The sequence below is a fragment of the Hordeum vulgare genome, chromosome 5H, assembly GCF_904849725.1.
Source record: "Hordeum vulgare subsp. vulgare chromosome 5H, MorexV3_pseudomolecules_assembly, whole genome shotgun sequence".
NCBI lineage: Eukaryota > Viridiplantae > Streptophyta > Magnoliopsida > Poales > Poaceae > Hordeum > Hordeum vulgare.
In genome coordinates, this window is record NC_058522.1 from 578,582,199 (window position 1) to 578,601,185 (window position 18,987).

The window sequence follows — 18,987 nt, forward strand, 5'->3', positions numbered from 1 at the left end:
GAATAGAAAATTTGAGTGCTGCATGCAGCTATTTTAATCTGTGTACTTTATGTATGCGGCTATTTAAATGTTCAAACTTTATGAATGTGATTATTTAAACATGCGGATCGTAAAAATAAATAAGTAAAGTCGGATATATGCGGATAGCATTGGATGACAGCCGTCCGTATCATGTCCATGGATTAGTCCCCTATCGGCGAACAGATGTTGGAGAAAATTTACAGATGGAAGTTGGAGATGCCCTAAGCACATTGTTAATCTTCCTAAAACGAAAAGTAACATTTGTTAAGAAAGAGCCCAAAGGCCAAAAGAACTATTATCACTTTTTCATTTAACAGAAAAGAAAAGAGTCCAAAAGAACCAGTAGGAGTAGTACTACTCGCCGAGAATGAGCAGGCAGGCAGGCAGGCAGAAGGGGGCCAAGCCAAGAGAGAGCTTCACGCTCTCCCACACTCCCCACTCCACTCCCCCCCATCCCTCTGCGCGTGCCCTCCCCGTCGCCTTTCGCCGCCGCCCCTCCACCCGCCTTTCCCACTCCCCCTTTCCTGCTGGCTTCATCCACCACCCTCCTCCCGTGATCCGCGCCCGCCGGTTCTCGGCCGCTCCTCCGAGGATTGGTTCTTGTCAGAGACGAGGTGGGGTTTCTTCTTCCTCTTCCGCTCTGAACCCCCATTCATCCCCCATTTGATTTGATTTGATCCCCCCTTTCAGCCGCTCCGTCCTTCCAATCGCTGACGACGCGCCACCCTCTTGATTTCATCTGCAGGACAGCCAGGGGAGGGAAAGGTGGTGGCGGGTTCCTGTCCCTCCGCCTCCGAGCTCAAGTTGAATCTCCCCGCCGACCAAATTCGCCATCTTTTTCCTCCGCCGGAAAGGGACCGCCCGCCCCCCGTACTCGCGCGGCGGATCGACCTCCGTCAATTAATCCTCGCGCCGTGGAGCAAGAAAAGCCCCACCCTTAAGTTCCCAGGCGGAATCCAGGGAGACCCTGACATCCGGTTGGTCCGTGGGAAAGGTAGTGAAAAGGGGGTGCCGGCGCCATGATCCCGCTGCTGTTCCTGGTGCTGTTCGCGGAGGGGGCGGTGGCGCTGCTGCTCATGGTCAAGATCGGCCCGCTGCGGGAGCTGGCCATGCGCGGCGTGGAGCAGGTCAAGACCGGCAAGGGCCCCGCCACCGTCAAGACGCTCGCCTGCACGCTCTCCGTCATCCTCATGTCCAGCGTCGCCGCCATCGTCAGGATCCAGAACAGGGGACACAAGATCGGCAACGTCAGCCCCATGGACCAGGTGCTCTGGCGGACGCACCTCCTCGAGGCCTCACTCATCGGTCAGCTCACCATATGCATTCCTTTCCTGCCTTCTTTCTGAGATCCATTTTCTTCTCAAGTACTGTACTTGCGCTTCGAGGTTTCTTGTTACTAGTTAGCACTGGGAAAAGTGGCGGCTGCTGCTTAGTTGATGAAGGGGCCGAGCAACTACTAGTCACTTAGGATTCGGATGCTTTGGCCTTTAGTCAAGTACAAAAAAGTGTTACCATATCAATCTTGCTCTAGAACATGCAATGTATCTGCTATTAGGTTCTATCGTCTCTTAACATCGTGTGATTTAAGATTTTAGATCCAACCAGTAATGTATAGTTCATTGGTGGAGTATGTAAATTACACAGTGTAAATCATGTGTTATGGACCACAGGCAAGGGTTTACTGCTTGGGTTGTGAAGAGGGTAGCTTTGGAGATGAAGGTGGCCATTTTAGATGCTTCTCTTGTGACCATAGATTTATGACACCAATGTTTAGTTTAGAATAGGCCATGAACAATTCATAAACGAAATGATATTTGTGTGTCCATTTGGCAGCTTATAGTTCTGATACGGGGTACAGAAACTGCAGTCTGTAACGTGTGCATTTTCTATCTCAAACTAGAAAACTAATACAAAACTGCAGTCTGAATCTATAGTTGAAGAATCCTGTTATTATATTTATATGTCCGAAGCATTAGTCTTTCATGCGGTGTTGGTCAACTGGTCAAGAAATATTATATTGTAGTGACCTGGGTTGGCTACAATAGTCAATGGGAACTGATATTGCTTAGGCTTGTATCAGATCTATGTTGCTTTCTTGCTTGGTGGGAGTTTGGACGCTAGATTCTTAGCTGAAAGTAAGCTGTCCAGAGACAGATCTGCCTTGATTAATGGCATGCTATATTATGCCTTGATTAGCATCCTGTCCTCTATAAGTGAGGATTGGGCAGATAGTTTGGTAAAAATGTTCAGGATTCTGATGTACTGAATAAAGGGTTATACTTATATCAGTCCAGATGTTGTCTCGGGTCCTACCATACATGTTTGTGAATCCACTTGGTATCTTATAGTTGCAGAAATTTCAGTCTGTAACTTGTGCATTTTCGGACTCAAACCGGAAACCTAATAACCGCAATCTGATTCTACAGTTTTTTTTTGTTTTTGTTATTATATTTACATGTCGGTAGCATTGGTCTTCCATGTGATGCTGGTCAACTGATCAAGAAATATTATATTAGGGATCCCATTATATTATAGAGATCTGGGTTGTATACAATACAACAGGAACTGGTATTTGCTTAGGCTTGCATCAGCTTATGCCGCTTTCATGCTTGGTCGGAGTTTGGATGACAGATTCTAAGCTGAAAGTGAGCTGTCTAGAGACAGATCTGCTTTGATTAATGGCATGCTATATTATGCATTATAATAACGTCATGTCCACTATAAGTGAGGATTGGGCAAATAGTTTGGTAAAATGTTCAGGCTTCTGATGCATGGAATAAGGGGTATGTCACGTATGTCAAAGGCCCCTTTTATCTTAACTCTAGAGCCGCTAAATGTTGCAATTAATTTCACTGTTCACTTGCTGGTTTCTATTATGCAAAATTTCAGTGTGCTGCTCTCGGTGCTTTGAATATGTTCAGCGTTGAGAAACGTGAGCCGAGTGGAAGAATCTACTCCCTCTTTTTCTAAATACTTGTTGTTGGGGGAGAACAAATATTATGATACGGAGGGAGTATGTTTTAGGTAGCAGGCTAAAAGCCTAAAAGTGACAGGTTGGCATAAGTAAGGGCAATAGCAGACATGTAAAGTTTAAATAGGCAACTATCTTAGTTGAGCATACTTAGGAGTCCTTGTGAAAGTTTAGATCGCCAAACAGGACATGAAAATAAGGTGCATTTTACTTTTACAGAAAACAACTTGCCTTTTTAGTAATTGTTGTACTGTTTGCTTGTGTAGGTAGTCATTTTATAATACTGTTCTTGTATTATAAATCTTACTTGCAATTTGGAAATAATGATCTTCAAGGTAGGCAGTTGCAGTTAATAAAACTAAGGGATACATTTTGTCATGCAAACAGATAACAACTTTAGTATCGGTTTTCATGATTCACTGAATTGGAATTTAGGGCCTATTAAAAACGGATTCTGGTGCAGTTGCACTAATAATTCCAATTCAGTGACAGTACACTGCAGATACCAGGTGTTTTTTGTGGGAAAGTCTGAAGTCATGGTGTACCCATTTGGACTTGGTATATATGATTTGGGTCTATACAGGTGGAGGATTTGTTGAATCTGCAGTGTACTTTATCCAGACGACTATAAAAGGGGATTGTTGGTCTAGTTTGATGAATTTACTAGGCACCAATAACTAATCATGCCAGCTAGTGTCAAGTGAAATGCCCGCCATTTCATTCGAAATTTTAAGCTGATAGCCCAGTCCGGTAATTTTCGTTCATGGACATTGGGGGCCAGAACTAAAATGTCGAAACGTAGGCCTCAAAGGACATTAAATGCTGTAGTTTGACGGGAATGCAGAATACATTCATTTTTATCGATATTGACACTGAGTTAGACTACCGGATCTTTTTTCAGCCTTCTAACAGCTCATCGCTCCTTGCAGGATACACACTATTCCTCGCGTTTGTCATTGACCGGTTGCACCACTACCTTCAGAAGCTCATCACCCTCAGGAAATCAGCCAACATCTCCAGGGAGGAGGTCGAGAAGCTACAAATGGAGAACCGGTCTTTGCGCGAGAAGGAGGAGAAGTCGGCCAGTGAGATGAAGAAGCTTCAGCAGGACATGGCAAAACTGAGCGAGGACATGAAGAAGCTGAAATCTGAGTCCGAAGATCACCAGAGGAAAGCGTCTGACGCGGAGGCCCATGTCAACGCCCTGCAGAAGCAGTCGGAGGAGCTGCTCCTCGAGTACGACCGGCTGCTGGAGGACAACCAGATCCTGCAGTCCCAGCTCCACTACAAAGGCTGAATTGGTTGACCCGTGTCATGTAACTGTCTCGAACTCGAAGCGCTCATCGCCAAGGCTCTTTGATGTGGTTCTTGGCTTTCATTCCCCTCTCTAACTTATGGTGATATGGATGGATGTAGTGTGTGTTCTGTAGTTTTGTTTTGAGGCACTGAAAAAGTCAGGGATGGTGAGATGGATATGGGAGAAAGATCGGGTTTCGGAATGAACTGATTAGACCGTGTGTTGGAATGCAGTAATTTTTCTCCGATTCTCGCAGAGTTTTTGAACAGTTTTTCTATGATATTTCAGCATGTTTACAGAAAAGGAAAATCATAATATGCATAAGTGCATTTTGTTTTTGTTTAAGAAGGCTTGCATCTTGAAAATAGTTCCATTTTTTAAACCAAAAATAACCTCCTTTCTTTAAATCATAGTACTGTTTACTCTTTTTTGGTCATTTTTATTACCAATAACCAGTGTACTATCTTTGCATTGAAGATCTCCTTACAATTTGGAAATCATCTTGTGCAAACAAGGTCAGTTGCAGCTAATACAATCAAACAATCAAACTATCAAAGATTATTTAAATTTAGTTTGCATGATTCACTTAGGTTGGTATCTTAGGCCTGCTTGCGAGTGAATCCATTGCAGTTGAAATAATTATTGCGATATCAAGTAATATTTCATGGGAAAGCCTGAACTTATTGTGTACCATTTGGACTTGGTATATGGGTCTATACTCTGTAGCATACAGCATCCATACAAGTGCACAATTACAGTTCATACATGGAAAGATTCAGAACTACAATGACGAAAAAGGACCTCGAAAGATTATTTCCGGGCATTAAGGCTTTACTTTCAAGAATGCAGAACTCCACTTTTAGCCATGTCTAATACACTAATACTGTCTTTTCTTCTATCAAACAATTAAGTAGAGTAGAATACACATTCATAGTTAAACCTGGTACCACACTTCTAAAAGTTCATCGCTCCTTGCAGGAGACACACTATTCCTTGCATTTGTTATCGGTTGCACCACTACCTCCAGAAGTTCATTACCCTCCAACACCTCCAGGGAGGCGGCCGAAAAACTCCAAATGGAGAACCGGTCCTTCTGCCAGGAGGAGGAATCGGCTAGCGAGATCAGATGAACTGCTTTAGGAACTCGGTTGCCACCAGCCGGCCACGTGTGTTCACCGACAGCTTCAGCTCGCTGATCTCCTTGTCAATGTCCTACATCATGAAGAAACAGATGTGCCGTCAAAATAAGTCCTTTCCAACAGATTGGCGAGATTTTTCTGGGGCTCTACTGTGAAAAAAATAATATAAACATGATTGTGAGACTTCTGCATTTTGCTTTTATTCATATGCAAAATGTGTAGTCCACGGCTGGCAACACTTTATGGCCAATTACCAAGTGCGCGTTGTTTTATGACGGCTGTACTCTAAAATTATTTGTATAAGGAATTCTTTGTATACACAACACATAACAGAACATTTCAGAAACTACAAGCGTCCAAACTTACTATTGTTGTCAGTTGTTCATTTATTAAACTATGATGACCTTTACTTACCTCCATAAACTGAACAATGAAATCTATGAGCTTATGCTTGTGCATGTCCTCACAGTGGTAGTTTGTTATGAGGAAGCTAATATCATAACCCTGGAACAAAAAAAAAACAAGTTAGTCATTTTCCAGTGGCGTTCTTGGATAAAATACCGTATACTAACATTCCGGCAAAGTACCAAAACAAATTTGATCCAGATTGCTAATAAACGCTGTGAAAAAAACATCAAGATGGAAAACTCAAAAGCTACTAAAACTCCAGGCAACATAGAGATTACTATTTAGTTGTCCTGAGTACTGTATTGCTGATATCAAGTTTTTCAATTTGATAATTGAAATTTCCAGTTTTGCCACTTAATCCAAGTCTAACTGCTGATCAAACAAAATTCCTAAAATGTGTAGACCTCTTGGCTTTCAGAGCAGATAGAGTAGTTAATCAGAAAAGGCAGTTATGTGTAACCCCCTAATATCAAATAGCCCTACAGGGCACTGGCCCAACTTCAGTTGAATACAATTTGTGTACTACTATGAGTAGTCGATTACTAGAGGTACTGAAGTAATGCATGCACACAGTATTGTAATACCTGAACTGGTTTTCTCCTCAACACTTGGAATGCCTCTGCCCTCATCGACAAAAACCTAAGGAACTTCTTTGCAAGAATATTTTCTAGTTCATCTGCCTGCTTAACCTGTCAAACAAAAAACCAAGTATATGATGGCATACTGGATCACAAAAGAATGAGCTACATTGTTCTAAAATAACTACAATTAATATCCACCAGCTATTGTTCACTACCTTCAAGCTTATACGGATCGAATTGATTGAAGTCTCTACCAAACACTTCTCGGCTTCATTACGACATATAAGCACCTGTAAGAGGAAAACCTTGATTATGAATCACCATTCTGAAGTTTTTTTTTTTTCAAGTTCATACAAAGAGAAGCATAGTCATACAGAGATGGTACAGGCTACATATGCAAGATATCACCAATTGATTTAGTAAGTTTCAGCAGTGTTAAACAATATGGTTTTATTAGACTCCTGCTTCTCTTGATTTAGTAGGTTTCAGCAGTGTTAAACAATATGGTTTTATTAGACTCCTGCTTTATTGCATATGCTCTGTTCACCCATTTCAGAATTTTGCGAATAGCATATATCAATTTCACATAGGGAACTTTCATGATACACTCAATAACTTTTGCTATGCCAAGTTATATAATTATAGGCAAGTATTCTCAAACGCAATAAATAATTACAGGCAAGTATTCTAGAAAACAATAACAATATTCAATCCTATACTCTAATATGCTACACAGCCATTTGAGTCTAGAATGTCGAGTTCACAGCCATTTGAATGGTATAAAATTGAGAAAATGTGATTATTCCAGTTTAGTACTGTCATATAAGCATCTTGCTTTATATCTTGATTTAGGTACCTAATTGACATCAGTGCTGGCCTATGTTACTTGTCATCACCTAGCGAAAGACCAGGTCTTAAAAAGGGAGCATTGGGAATTTCATGACAGGACAGGATGAAAGAACATCCACTGTCCCATGAGTCTGAATTTTGCCTAAGAACAATGTTAACTGAAGTACTAAGAACAATCTGTTCATGGTTTCCAGCATAGTCTTTTGAAGAGTTTATGGGAAATGGAGAATGCATGGATAAAAATCAATTCCATACACAGCAGGGAATTACTCTCACAAGATATGCTTAGCAACATGAGAGAATCAGTATGGAGAGTCTCTCTTACCGGATTCAGCAGAAGTTCAGGGCTAGTCCTGTAAAAGGAATTGAAAGAAGGCGATGTGAGCAAAACATGATTTACTCACATCCATGAGCCTCATGGAGGAAACGTGTAAATGCAAAAGGGAACGTGGTCACATGTGAATGCAATTGCAGGCATAAAATGGCATATAAACTATCAAAGGAAGCTAGAGACAGTGCCCCTATTGTTGTCTTCGAAACCGACATCCTATGAATAAAACTGGATACATTCCAGCCTGTTTCTACTAGGCCTCATCAAGTATCAACATGTATGTAAGAGCACACAAATGCACATAAGAAGAATAGAAGCCACTATGTTGTGCGGAATCCAGTTTCTCAAGATGAAACACCGCTGCACTAGCTTGTACTGGTCTGAACCGAACCAGTTACAGAAACAACTAACTAAAGCATACAATACAGGCATTAAATAAAACAGTATGCAGGCGAAAGCATTGGCTTACTTGAGCTCCACCTCCGGTTTGTTGTGCCTCTCGACCTCTTGGCAAGGGAAATTCTAGAGGCAGAAGGAACAAGCACGCACGGCATTAAAATATTTTTTTGCTGAGGAATTACACGAGACTCTACAGGTGCTCTTGAGTAAATCAATAAATTTGCCGAGCGGAAAATGGCGATCCTGGAGGCGGTTGAAATGGTGCGTACCTGCAGGCACATGGCGGCCTCCAGAGTGTTGCGGATGCAAGTGAGGTACAGACGCAGCGTGTTGGCCTGCGGATACACGAGAACCCATTTTAACGCGGTGGCCGCCCGAACCCGGCGGCGGCGATGCGCAGGGAAGGGTGGGATCTAGGGAGGAAGGAGAGGGGAACGGACTCACCATGGCTACGGAGGGTCGCCGCCCGCGTGGATCGGCCGAGGGGAAGAGAAGGGATGTGGTCGATCGGGAGGGCGGGGTGGCCGCCGGTTGCCGGAGTTGGTGGGGAAGGCGCCGGCGTCGGAGGCGACTGGCTGGTGGAGGTGTGCTTCGGTGCTGTTCGTGGGCCTGGGCCGTGTCCACTGTCCAGGCTGGTGTAGGTGTGCTCTGGTGGTGTTCGGCTATGTTTTTTTCTTTAGCGGTATATAAACCATAGTTGTTTTTTTTTTAACCAAACCATAGTTACTCCTCCGATCCATATTAGGCGAAAAAAGAGGGTTTCGACATCTTTCGGCGCACGCCGTCGGAATCCTATCTCCAGCCTTTGTTGATCGTTCTTCTTTCTCCTCTGGACTCGGGCTGACCAAGGGGCATTCTGGTGATCCTTCCCGGCCTTGGTCCTGCAATATGGCTGTCTGGGCGCAAATTGCAATATGACGGCTATTTACGGACCAAGCGGTGATCATGCAGGAGTATGATGGGTTTAAGAACCCGGATACCATCAATATGGCTGTCTGGGCGCAAATCCATTGTTTGCTGAATAAATTCTTAATCGAGCCTACGGTACATGGTCTGGCATCCCGCATAGCAGAGGTTCAATTGGAGCTCCCGGCTGGTTTCTTTGGGGAGTTTGTAAGGGTCAGGGTGAGGATTGACATCAACGCTAAGATCAAATGGTTTGTGATTGGCAAGAGAGGAAAGGAAAGGGTTAAATATCAAGTTAAGTACGAGAAGCTACTGACTTTCTGTTACAATTGTGGCGAATTAGACCACTGGAATGAGGAATGCGGGGAGGGAGAGCATGGCGAGTCAACGTTTGAATGTGGAGATTTTCTCCTAGTTGAATGTCTGCTCCATATTTATATTTGGGGGTCGTGGGAACAATGGAGCTCAAAGGGGCTGGTCAGTGGATGGGAGGCTGCGGAAGGGGTCTTGAACCATATAACCCTAACCAAAGCTGGAGATTTAATTCTCGTCAACAACAACATCACACGGAAGACAGAGGAACAAAAGATGGGGAATCAGGTGATGGTGGGATGCATGGAACCAATGTGACCGCTCCGTCGGACACCACCGGGTCAGGTCATGCCTTACCAGAGGACAACCAGCTGTCCAATAAGAGGACATGTGGGGTGACCGATGCCATGGGAATTACAAGAGTGACAAGTGATTCTGGTGCACTCATACTCAGGGACAACCAAGATCTAGTCCCTCCTCTTCCGCCACTCTACGTGTCACCTAGGAAAGAGACCAAGAGGCTGAAGAAGGGTGATAAAGATGGCACTCTGGTGAAGCCAGGGTCACTTCGGGGAAGACTCGAGGGCAAGATAGTGAACACCTCTGATGTATTATCGGCGGGCTCCTCCGAGGAGTACCGTCGGACGCAATGAGTATCATGAGTTGGAACTGTCGTGGCGCTGGCAACGCTGCGACGGTTAGAGAACTTCGCGATATGGCGAAGAATTTTGCCCCTACCCTATTATGTATTGTTGCAATCAGGTTGAGAGATCATGGGTAGAAAACTTAGCTGGAATCATTGATTATGATAATTTTTATGCAATTAGTAGTCAAGGAAGAAGCGGTGGTTTAGGTGTGTTTTGGAACAATCCAATAAAAAACAATATTCTTGGTTATTCTGTGTACCATATTGATTGCTCTGTGGAGGAACCACGCAGTGATCCATGGAGGATGACACTTCTCTATGGAGAAGCACAAACCCACATACAGTCTCACACATGGGAAATTATGAAGGGGATCAACACCGTGAATGATCTTCCTTGGGTCTGTATCGGTGATTTAAATGAAGTGCTACATCTGGAAGGACATGAGGGCATCGGAGAACGTAGTAATGCTCAAATTCAAGGTTTTCGAGATGCATTGATATTTGCATGTTGATGGTATAGGCTACCAAGGACACTTCTATACTTTTGAGAAGAAAGTTGTTGGTGGAAGTTACACTAGGGTACGACTAGATTGGTCTTTGGCCACAACTGAATGGAATGGGAGATTCCCACATGCACATGTGCGACACTTAACAACAGCTACCAATGGGAGATTCCCACATGCACATGTGCGACACTTAACAACAGCTACCTCAGACCATTGGCCTATTATCCTGGTCTTCCATGAGATGGGGGAACCTAGGCATATAAAGGAATTTAGGTACGAGGTTGATAAGTCTCCAACGTATCTATAATTTTTGATGGTTTCATGCTATTATTTTATCAAACTTTGGATGTTTTGTATGCATTTTATATCTTTTTTGGGACTAACTTATTAACTCAGTGCCAAGTGCCAGATCCTGTTTTTTTTCCGTGTTTTTAACCTTTTTTAGAGGAGCATATCAAATGGAATAAAACCTCCGAAAAGATTTTTTCTGGAACAAAAGATACGCAGGGAGCTTGAGAACCAAGGCAAAGGGTCCCAGGGGAGGCCACAAGCCCCCTAGCCGCGGCCTGGGGGGGGGGGGGGGCGCCTAGCAGGCTTGTGGGACCCCCGTGGCTCCTTTGCCCTACTTCTTACGCCTATAAATCCCCGAAAAATTTGAAACCACGGGAGAGAGCCACGAAAATACTTTTCCGCCGCCGCAAGCTTCTGTCTCCGCAAGATCCCATCTGGGGCACGTTCTGGTGCCCTGCCGGAGGGGGGATTCGGACACGGAGGGCTTCTTCATCAACACCATTGCCTCTCCGATGATGCGTGAGTAGTTCACCACAGACCTTCGGGTCCATAGCTAGTAGCTAGATGGCTTCTTCTCTCTCTTGGATCTTCAATACAAAGTTCTCCATGATCTTCATGGAGATCTATCCGATGTAATCCTCTTTTGCGGTGTGTTTGTCGAGATCCGATGAATTGTGGATTTATGACCAGATTATCTATGAATCTCATTTGAGTTTCTTCTAATCTCTCACATGCATGATTTCATATCCTTGTAATTCTCTTCGAATTGTGGGTTTCGTTTGGCCAACTTGATCTACAGTTCTTGCAATGGGAGAAGTGCTTGGTTTTGGGTTCATACCGTGCGGTGTCCTCATCCAGTGGCAGAAGGGGTAGCAAGGCACGCATCGTGTTGTTGCCATCAAGGGTAAAAAGATGGGGTTTATATCTATTGCATGAATTTATCCCTCTACATCATGTCGTCTTGCTTAAGGCGTTACTCTGTTTGTTATGAACTTAATACACTAGATGCATGCTGGATAGTGGTCGATGTGTGGAGTAATAGTAGTAGATGCAGAAAGTATCGGTCTACTTGTTTCGGACGTGATGCCTATATGTATGATCATTGCCTTAGATATCGTCATGACTTTGGGCGGTTCTATCAATTGCTCGATAGTAATTCGTTCACCCACTCTAGTGAACACTATGGCCCCCGGGTCTACTTCACATCATATTTCCAGCCCTACACTTTTACTTTGTTGCACTTTCCGCCTTCAGATCTCACCTTGCAATCAATCGTGAAGGGATTGACAACCCCTTTGTAGCGTTGGGTGCAAGTGTGCTGTTTTTGCGCAGGTACTTTGGAGACTTGCCTTGATACTCCTACTGGATTGATACCTTGGTTCTCAAACTGAGGGAAATACTTACTGCTACTGTGCTGCATCACCCTTTCCTCTTCAAGGAAAAAACCAATGCAAGCTCAAGAGGTAGCAAGAAGAATTTCTGGCGCCGTTGCCGGGGAGCATCAAGTCAAGAATAGTCTTCCTCCAACGTGTCAATTTCTGGCACCAGGGACTATTCTAAGTAAAGCTTATCCAAGTAAAATATCGCAAACTCATCTCTTGCATTTACCTTTTTTGCCTCTCATTTTCCTCTCCCCCACTTCTGAAAAACAAAAATTTACAAAAATATTTGGCTTTTTCGTTCGCCCTTTTCTTTCGCTTGCTTTTTGTTCGCTTGTGTGCTTGTCTGCTTGCTGAAGTCACCATGACTGAAAACACCAAACTTTGTGACTTCTCGAATACTAATAATAATGATTTTATTAGTACTCCGATTGCTCCCGCCACTAGTGCAGAATCATATGAAATCAATGCTGCTTTGCTGAATCTTGTTATGAAATAGCAATTTTCCAGCCTTCCTAGTGAAGATGTGGCATCCCATCTTAATACCTTCATTGAGTTATGCGATATGCAAAAGAAGAAAGATGTGGATAATGATGTGATTAAATTGAAGCTATTTCCGTTCTCATTGCGAGATGGAGCAAAAACTTGGTTTTCATCTTTGCCCAAAAATAGTATCGATTCTTGGAACAAGTGCAAAGATGCTTATATATCCAAGTATTTTCCACCGGCTAAGATTATCTCTCTCCGTAATGATATCATGAATTTTAAGCAACTAGATCATGAACATGTTGCACAATCTTGGGAGAGAATGAAATTGATGATTAGAAATTGTCCCGCTCATGGCTTGAGTCTTTGGATGATTATACAAATCTTCTATGCTGGTTTGAATTTTGCTTCTAGAAATATCTTGGATTCTGCCTCCGGTGGAACTTTCATGGAGATCACATTAGGAGAATTCACAAAACTCCTAGACAATATCATGACAAACTATTCTCAATGGCACACTGAAAGGTCACCTACTAGTAAAAAGGTGCATGCTATAGAAGAAACTAACTCGTTGAGTGCTAAGATGGATGAGTTAATGAAATTGTTTGCTAGTAAAGGTGCTCCTTTAGATCCAAATGATATGCCCTTGTCTTCCTTGATTGAGAGTAGCAATGAAAGCTTGGATGTTAATTTTGTTGGTAGGAATAATTTTGGCAACAACAATGCTTTTAGAGGTAACTATATTCCTAGGCCTTTTCCTAGTAATCCCTCTAATAACTTTGGTAACTCCTACAACAATGCTCATGGAAATTACAATAAATTACCCTCTTATCTAGAGAGTAATATTAAAGAGTTTATCAACTCGCAATTTTTTTCAATGCGTCCATAGAAGAAAAACTGCTCAAAATTGATGACTTGGCTAGGACCGTTGATAGAATGTCTCTTGATATTGATGCTTTGAAATTGAGACGTGCTCCTCCCAAGATCAATATGGACGAAACTTTGAAAGCTATGCATGTTTATATGAATGAGAGTAAAGAAAGAACTGCCCAAATTCGTGCTAGACATTAATGTCTTAAAAAGGCGTGTTCTCGTGATGATAATCACGAAGATCTTAAAGTGATTGGTGTGACTCCCATTGAATCCTTGTTTTCTAATGTCAAACCTAAAGATGATGGGGCTGGATATGAATCCACTTTGATTGAGAAACGCCCCAATGATTCGGAGTCTATCTATCTTGATGCTAAAAGCATTGAAAGTAGGGTAGAGGATATCAAAACTTTGAGTAGTAATGAAATTACTACTTTGTATTTCAAGGAATTCAATTATGATAGTTTCTCTTTGATTGAATGTATTTCTTTGATGCAATCCATGCTAAACTCTCCACACGCTTATAGCCAAAGCAAGGCCTTTACCGATCATATCGTCGATGCTATGATGAAATCTGTTGAAGAGAAACTTGAGTTGGAAGTTTCTATCCCTTGAAAACTTCATGATGAGTGGGAACCTACTATCAAAATCAAGATAAAAAACTATGAATGCAATGCTTTGTGTGATTTGGGTGCTAGTGTTTCCCCTATTCCAAAGTCTTTATGTGATGTTCTAGGCTTCAATGAGATTGATGAGTGCTCTCTTAATTTGCATCTTGCGGATTCTACTGTTAAGAAACCTATGGGAAGGATCAATGCTGTTCTTATTATTGCAAATAGGAACTATGTACCCGTAGATTTCATTGTGTTTGATATTGATTGCAATCCGACATGTCCTATCATTCTTGGTAGACCTTTCCTAAGGACTATTGGTGTTGTCATCGATATGAAGGAAGGGAATATTAGATTTCAATTTCCATTAAAGAAGGGCATGGAACATTTTCCTAGAAAGATAATAAGATTGCCTTATTAATCCATGATGAGGGCTACTTATGGTTTGAGTACCAAAGACGACGATACGTGATTCTATCGCCTTATGCCTAGCTAAGGGCGTTAAACAATAGCGCTTATTGGGAGGCAACCCAATGAATTTATCTTTGCTTTTTGCTTTCTGTTTTGTTGTGTACACACCATCATAATTCTGTTATGATTGTGTTTTTTGTGTTTCTTTTTGTGTTTGTGCCAAGTAAAACCTTTTTGACTAGTTTTGGTGATGGTTGTTTGATCTTGCTGAAAAAGACAGAAACTTTGTGCTCACGAAGTTATTTTTCATTCCTATCCAGAAAGAGCTTTTGAGTTGATTCTTTTTGCTTCTGCTTGATATGCCAATTTCCCAAATTGTCGTAATGTTTCAGAATTTTTGAGATACCATAAGTATACGAAGTATACAGATTGCTACAGACGGGTCTGTTTTTGACAGATTCTGTTTTTGTTTTGTTGATTGCTTATTTTGATGAAACTATGGATAGTATCGGGGGGGGGGGGGTACTAGCCATGGAAAAGTGAGAATACAGTAATATAACACCAATATAAATAGAAATCAAGTTTGCTGCAGTACCTAAAGAGGTGGTAGTTTGTTTCTTATGCTAATGATACCATGAGTTTCGGTTTAAGTTTTGTGTTGTGAAGTTTTCAAGTTTTGGGTGATGTTCTCATGGACGATGAGATAAAGAGTGAAAATAGCTCAAGCTTGGGGATGCCCAAGGCATATCAAGTCAAATTCAAGGACACCAAAAAGCCTAAGCTTGGGGATGCCCCGGGAAGGCATCCCCTCTTTCGTCTTCAATCCATCGGTAACGTTACTTGGAGCTATATTTTTATTCACCACATGATATGTGTTTTGCTTGGAGCGTCATGTATTGTAGGAGTCTTTTCTTTTTGTTGTGTCACAATCATCCTTGCTGCACACCTTTTTATAGAGACATGCAATCATCATGAATTTGCTAGAATACTCATTGAGCTTCGCTTATATCTTTTGAGTTAGGCAATTTAGCTCGCATGTGCTTCACTTATATCTTTTGAGCTAGATAACTTTGCTCTAGTGCTTCACTTAGATCTTTTTGGAGCACGACGGTGTTATATTTTGGAGAAATAAGAACTCTCGATCTTCACTTATATCTCTTTGAGAGTGCTCTCTTTGAGTAGCTTGGTAGTTGGCGTGTGCCATGAAAGAGTCCTAAAGATGATAGGCATCCAGAGAGGATACAAAAAAAACTTCCATATTCATGTGCATTGATTAGTAAGAGAAGTTTGATTCCTCTCAATTAGTTTTGAGACATGGATTTGGTAATATTAGAGTTATGTTAGTAGGGTGTTGTGAATCTAGAAATACTTGTGTTGAAGTTAGTGATTCCCGTAACATGCACGTATGGTGAACCACTATGTTAGGAAGCCGGAGCATAACTGATTTATTGATTGTCATCCTTTGTGTTGCGGTCGGGATCGCGTGATGGTTAACACCTACCAACCCTTCCCCTAGGAGTACGCGTTTAGCACTTTGGTTCGATTACTAATAAAACTTTCGCAATAAGTATATGAGTTCTTCATGACTAATGTGAGTCCATGGTATAGATGCACTTTCACCTTCCACCATTGCTAGCTTCTCTAGTGCCGCACAACTTTTGCCGACGCACAAAACCACTATATACCTTCCTCAAAACAGCCACCATACCTACCTATCATAGCCTTTTCATAGCCATTCCGAGATATATTGCCATGCAACTCCCACCGTTCCGTCTCATGACATGTGCCGTCACTTTCATATTGCCATTGCATGATCGTAAGATAGCTAGCGAGATGTTTCAACGTCATACGCTAAGCTAGATCGTTGCACATCCCGGTACACTGCCGGAGGCATTTTCTATAGAGTCATCATTGTTCTAAGCATTGAGATGTGAGTAAATAAAAGTGTGACGATCATCATTATTAGAGCATTGTCCCATGTGAGGAAATAAAAAAAATGGAAAGAGGCCAAAGAGCCCAAACAAAAAAAATGAGAGAAGGGACAATGCTACTATCCCTTTCCACACTTGTGCTTCAAAATAGCACCATGTTCTTCATGATTGAGAGTCTCTTGTTTTGACACTTCCATATACTAGTGGGAATCTTCATTATATAACTTGGCCTGTATATTCCAATGATGGGCTTCCTCAAAATTGACCTAGGTCTTCGTGAGCAAGCAAGTTGGATGCACACCCACTAGTTCTCCTTTTGAGCTTTCACACACTTATAGCTCTAAGTGCATCCGTTGCATGGTAATCCCTACTCATTCACATTGATATCTATTGATGGGCATCTCCATAGCCCGTTGATACACCGAGTCAATGTGACCATCTCCTCCTTTTTGCCTCACAACCCCCACCACACTCTATTCCACCTATAGTGATATATCCATGGCTCACGCTCATGTATTGCGTGAGAATTGAAAAAGTTTGAGAAAGTAAGAGTGCGAAAACAATTACTTGGCCAATACTGGGGTTGTGCATTATTTAAATTCATTGTGTGGGGATTATGGAGCATAGCCAGACTATATAATTTTGTAGGGATAACTTTCTTGGGCCTTGTTATTTCGAAAGTTCATGATTACTTTGCTAGTTTGCTTAAAGTATTGTTGTTTTCAAGTCAACAAAAAACTATTGTTTTGAATCTTACGGATCAAAACATTCATGTCACATGGAAGAAGTTACAAAGGACAAATATGCTAGGTAGCATTCCACATCAAAAATTCAGTCTTTATCACTTCCCTACTCGAGGACGAGCAGGAGTTAAGCTTGGGGATGCTTGATACGTCTCCAACGTATCTATAAATTTTGATGGTTCCATGCTATTATCTTGTCAAACTTTGGATGTTTTGTATGCATTTTATATCTTTTTTGGGACTAACTTATTAACTCAGTGCCAAGTGCCAGTTCCTATTTTTTTTCCGTGTTTTTGACATTTTCCAGAGGAGAATATCAAACGGAGTCCAAACGGAATAAAACCTCCGAAAAGATTTTTTCTGGAACAAAAGATACGCAGGGAGCTTGAGAACCAAGGCAAAGGGTCCCAGGGGAGGCCACAAGCCCCCTAGCCACGGCTTGGGGGGCGCCTAGCAGGCTTGTGGGCCCCCTGTGGCTCCTTTTCCCTACTTCTTCCGCCTATAAATCCCCGAAAAATCTGAAACCACGGGAGAGAGCCACGAAAATACTTTTACGCCGCCGCAAGCTTCTGTCTCCGCAAGATCCCATCTGGGGAACGTTCTGGTGCCCTGCCGGAGGGGGGATTCGGACACGGAGGGCTTCTTCATCAACACCATTGCCTCTCCGATGATGCGTGAGTAGTTCACCACAGACCTTCGGGTCCATAGCTAGATGGCTTCTTCTCTCTATTGGATCTTCAATACAAAGTTCTCCATGATCTTCATGGAGATCTATCCGATGTAATCCTCTTTTGCGGTGTATTTATCGAGATCCGATGAATTGTGGATTTATGATCAGATTATCTATGAATCTTATTTGAGTTTCTTCTGATCTCTCACATGCATGATTTCATATCCTTGTAATTCTCTTCGAATTGTGGGTTTCGTTTGGCCAACTTGATCTACAATTCTTGCAATGGGAGAAGTGCTTGGTTTTGGGTTCATACCGTGCGGTGTCCTCACCCAGTGACAGAAGGGGTAGCAAGGCACGCATCGTGTTGTTGCCATCAAGGGTAAAAATATGGGGTTTATATCTATTGCATGAATTTATCCCTCTACATCATGTCATCTTGCTTAAGGCGTTACTCTGTTTGTTATGAACTTAATACACTAGATGCATGCTGGATAGGGGTCGATGTGTGGAGTAATAGTAGTAGATGTAGAAAGTATCGGTCTACTTGTTTCGGACATGATGCCTATATGTATGATCATTGCCTTAGATATCGTCATGACTTTGCACGGTTCTATCAATTGCTCGATAGCAATTCGTTCACCCACCATAATATTTGCTATCATGAGAGAAGCCTCTAGTGAACACTATGGCCCCCGGGTCTACTTCACATCATATTTTCAGCCCTACACTTTTACTTTGTTGCACTTTCCGCCTTCAGATCTCACCTTGCAATCAATCGTGAAGGGATTGACAACCCCTTTGTAGCGTTGGGTGCAAGTTTGCTGTTTTTGCGCAGGTACTTTGGAGACTTGCCTTGATACTCCTACTGGATTGATACCTTGGTTCTCAAACTGAGGGAAATACTTAGTGCTACTGTGTCGCATCACCCTTTCCTCTTCAAGGGAAAAACCAACTCAAGCTCAAGAGGTAGTAGAGGTCATGTGGGAAACGCATGATCGATGGAGAGACACGATTATGTACAACTGAGGAGAAGGAGGACGGGTGGAACAGATGGAGGATCTAAGAACTAAGCTGAATAGGGTGTTCCTGCATCTAGGTTCATGGAACAGGAACACCTTCGGCTCTGTGAGAAAGGAAATAAAGAGTCTGAAGCTAGAGCTAGAACGACTCAGGAGCGATCCAGCCAGGATGGCTCCTACCCATGTTGACCTAGAAATCAATGATAA

General features: G+C 42.4%; 2 protein-coding genes across 4 annotated transcripts; one reads left to right on the forward strand and one right to left on the reverse strand.

The window, feature by feature from the left end:
• Positions 1 to 407: 407 nt before the first annotated feature.
• On the forward strand, positions 408 to 4,536 carry LOC123395102 (B-cell receptor-associated protein 31-like). Of its 3 annotated transcripts, none has more exons than XM_045090037.1 (3): positions 408 to 635; positions 767 to 1,326; positions 3,922 to 4,536. In XM_045090037.1, the coding sequence occupies exons 2-3, from the start codon at positions 1,041 to 1,043 to the stop codon at positions 4,287 to 4,289; spliced, it is 654 nt and encodes a 217-aa protein (XP_044945972.1). In that variant the 5' UTR covers positions 408 to 635; positions 767 to 1,040; the 3' UTR covers positions 4,290 to 4,536. The 3 variants fall into 3 exon arrangements, with proteins under 3 accessions (XP_044945972.1, XP_044945971.1, XP_044945973.1); XM_045090036.1 differs by having other exon boundaries at positions 416 to 635; positions 712 to 1,326; XM_045090038.1 differs by having other exon boundaries at positions 458 to 635; positions 772 to 1,326.
• A 566-nt stretch (positions 4,537 to 5,102) lies between these two features.
• Positions 5,103 to 8,642, reverse strand: LOC123395104 (actin-related protein 2/3 complex subunit 4). Its single transcript, XM_045090039.1, has 8 exons — positions 8,441 to 8,642; positions 8,266 to 8,331; positions 8,067 to 8,119; positions 7,592 to 7,619; positions 6,633 to 6,707; positions 6,421 to 6,525; positions 5,843 to 5,932; positions 5,103 to 5,501 (listed from the first exon to the last, which is right to left on the reverse strand). Exons 1-8 carry the CDS (start codon positions 8,441 to 8,443, stop codon positions 5,412 to 5,414), a joined length of 510 nt encoding a protein of 169 aa, XP_044945974.1. The 5' UTR covers positions 8,444 to 8,642; the 3' UTR covers positions 5,103 to 5,411.
• Positions 8,643 to 18,987: the final 10,345 nt, after the last annotated feature.

What these genes read in the sequence shown, in the direction of transcription:
- LOC123395102 (XM_045090037.1), top strand. Translation starts at nt 1,041, where the DNA reads ATGATCCCGCTGCTGTTCCTGGTGCTGTTCGCGGAGGGGGCGGTGGCG. An exon ending in CCTCGAGGCCTCACTCATCG is followed by an intron (nt 1,327 to 3,921) that starts GTCAGCTCACCA and finishes CGCTCCTTGCAG; the next exon opens with GATACACACTATTCCTCGCG.
- LOC123395104 (XM_045090039.1), bottom strand. An exon ending in AAACCGGAGGTGGAGCTCAA is followed by an intron (nt 7,620 to 8,066) that starts GTAAGCCAATGC and finishes TTCCTTTTACAG; the next exon opens with GACTAGCCCTGAACTTCTGC. An exon ending in TCATTGTTCAGTTTATGGAG is followed by an intron (nt 5,502 to 5,842) that starts GTAAGTAAAGGT and finishes TTCATGATGTAG; the next exon opens with GACATTGACAAGGAGATCAG.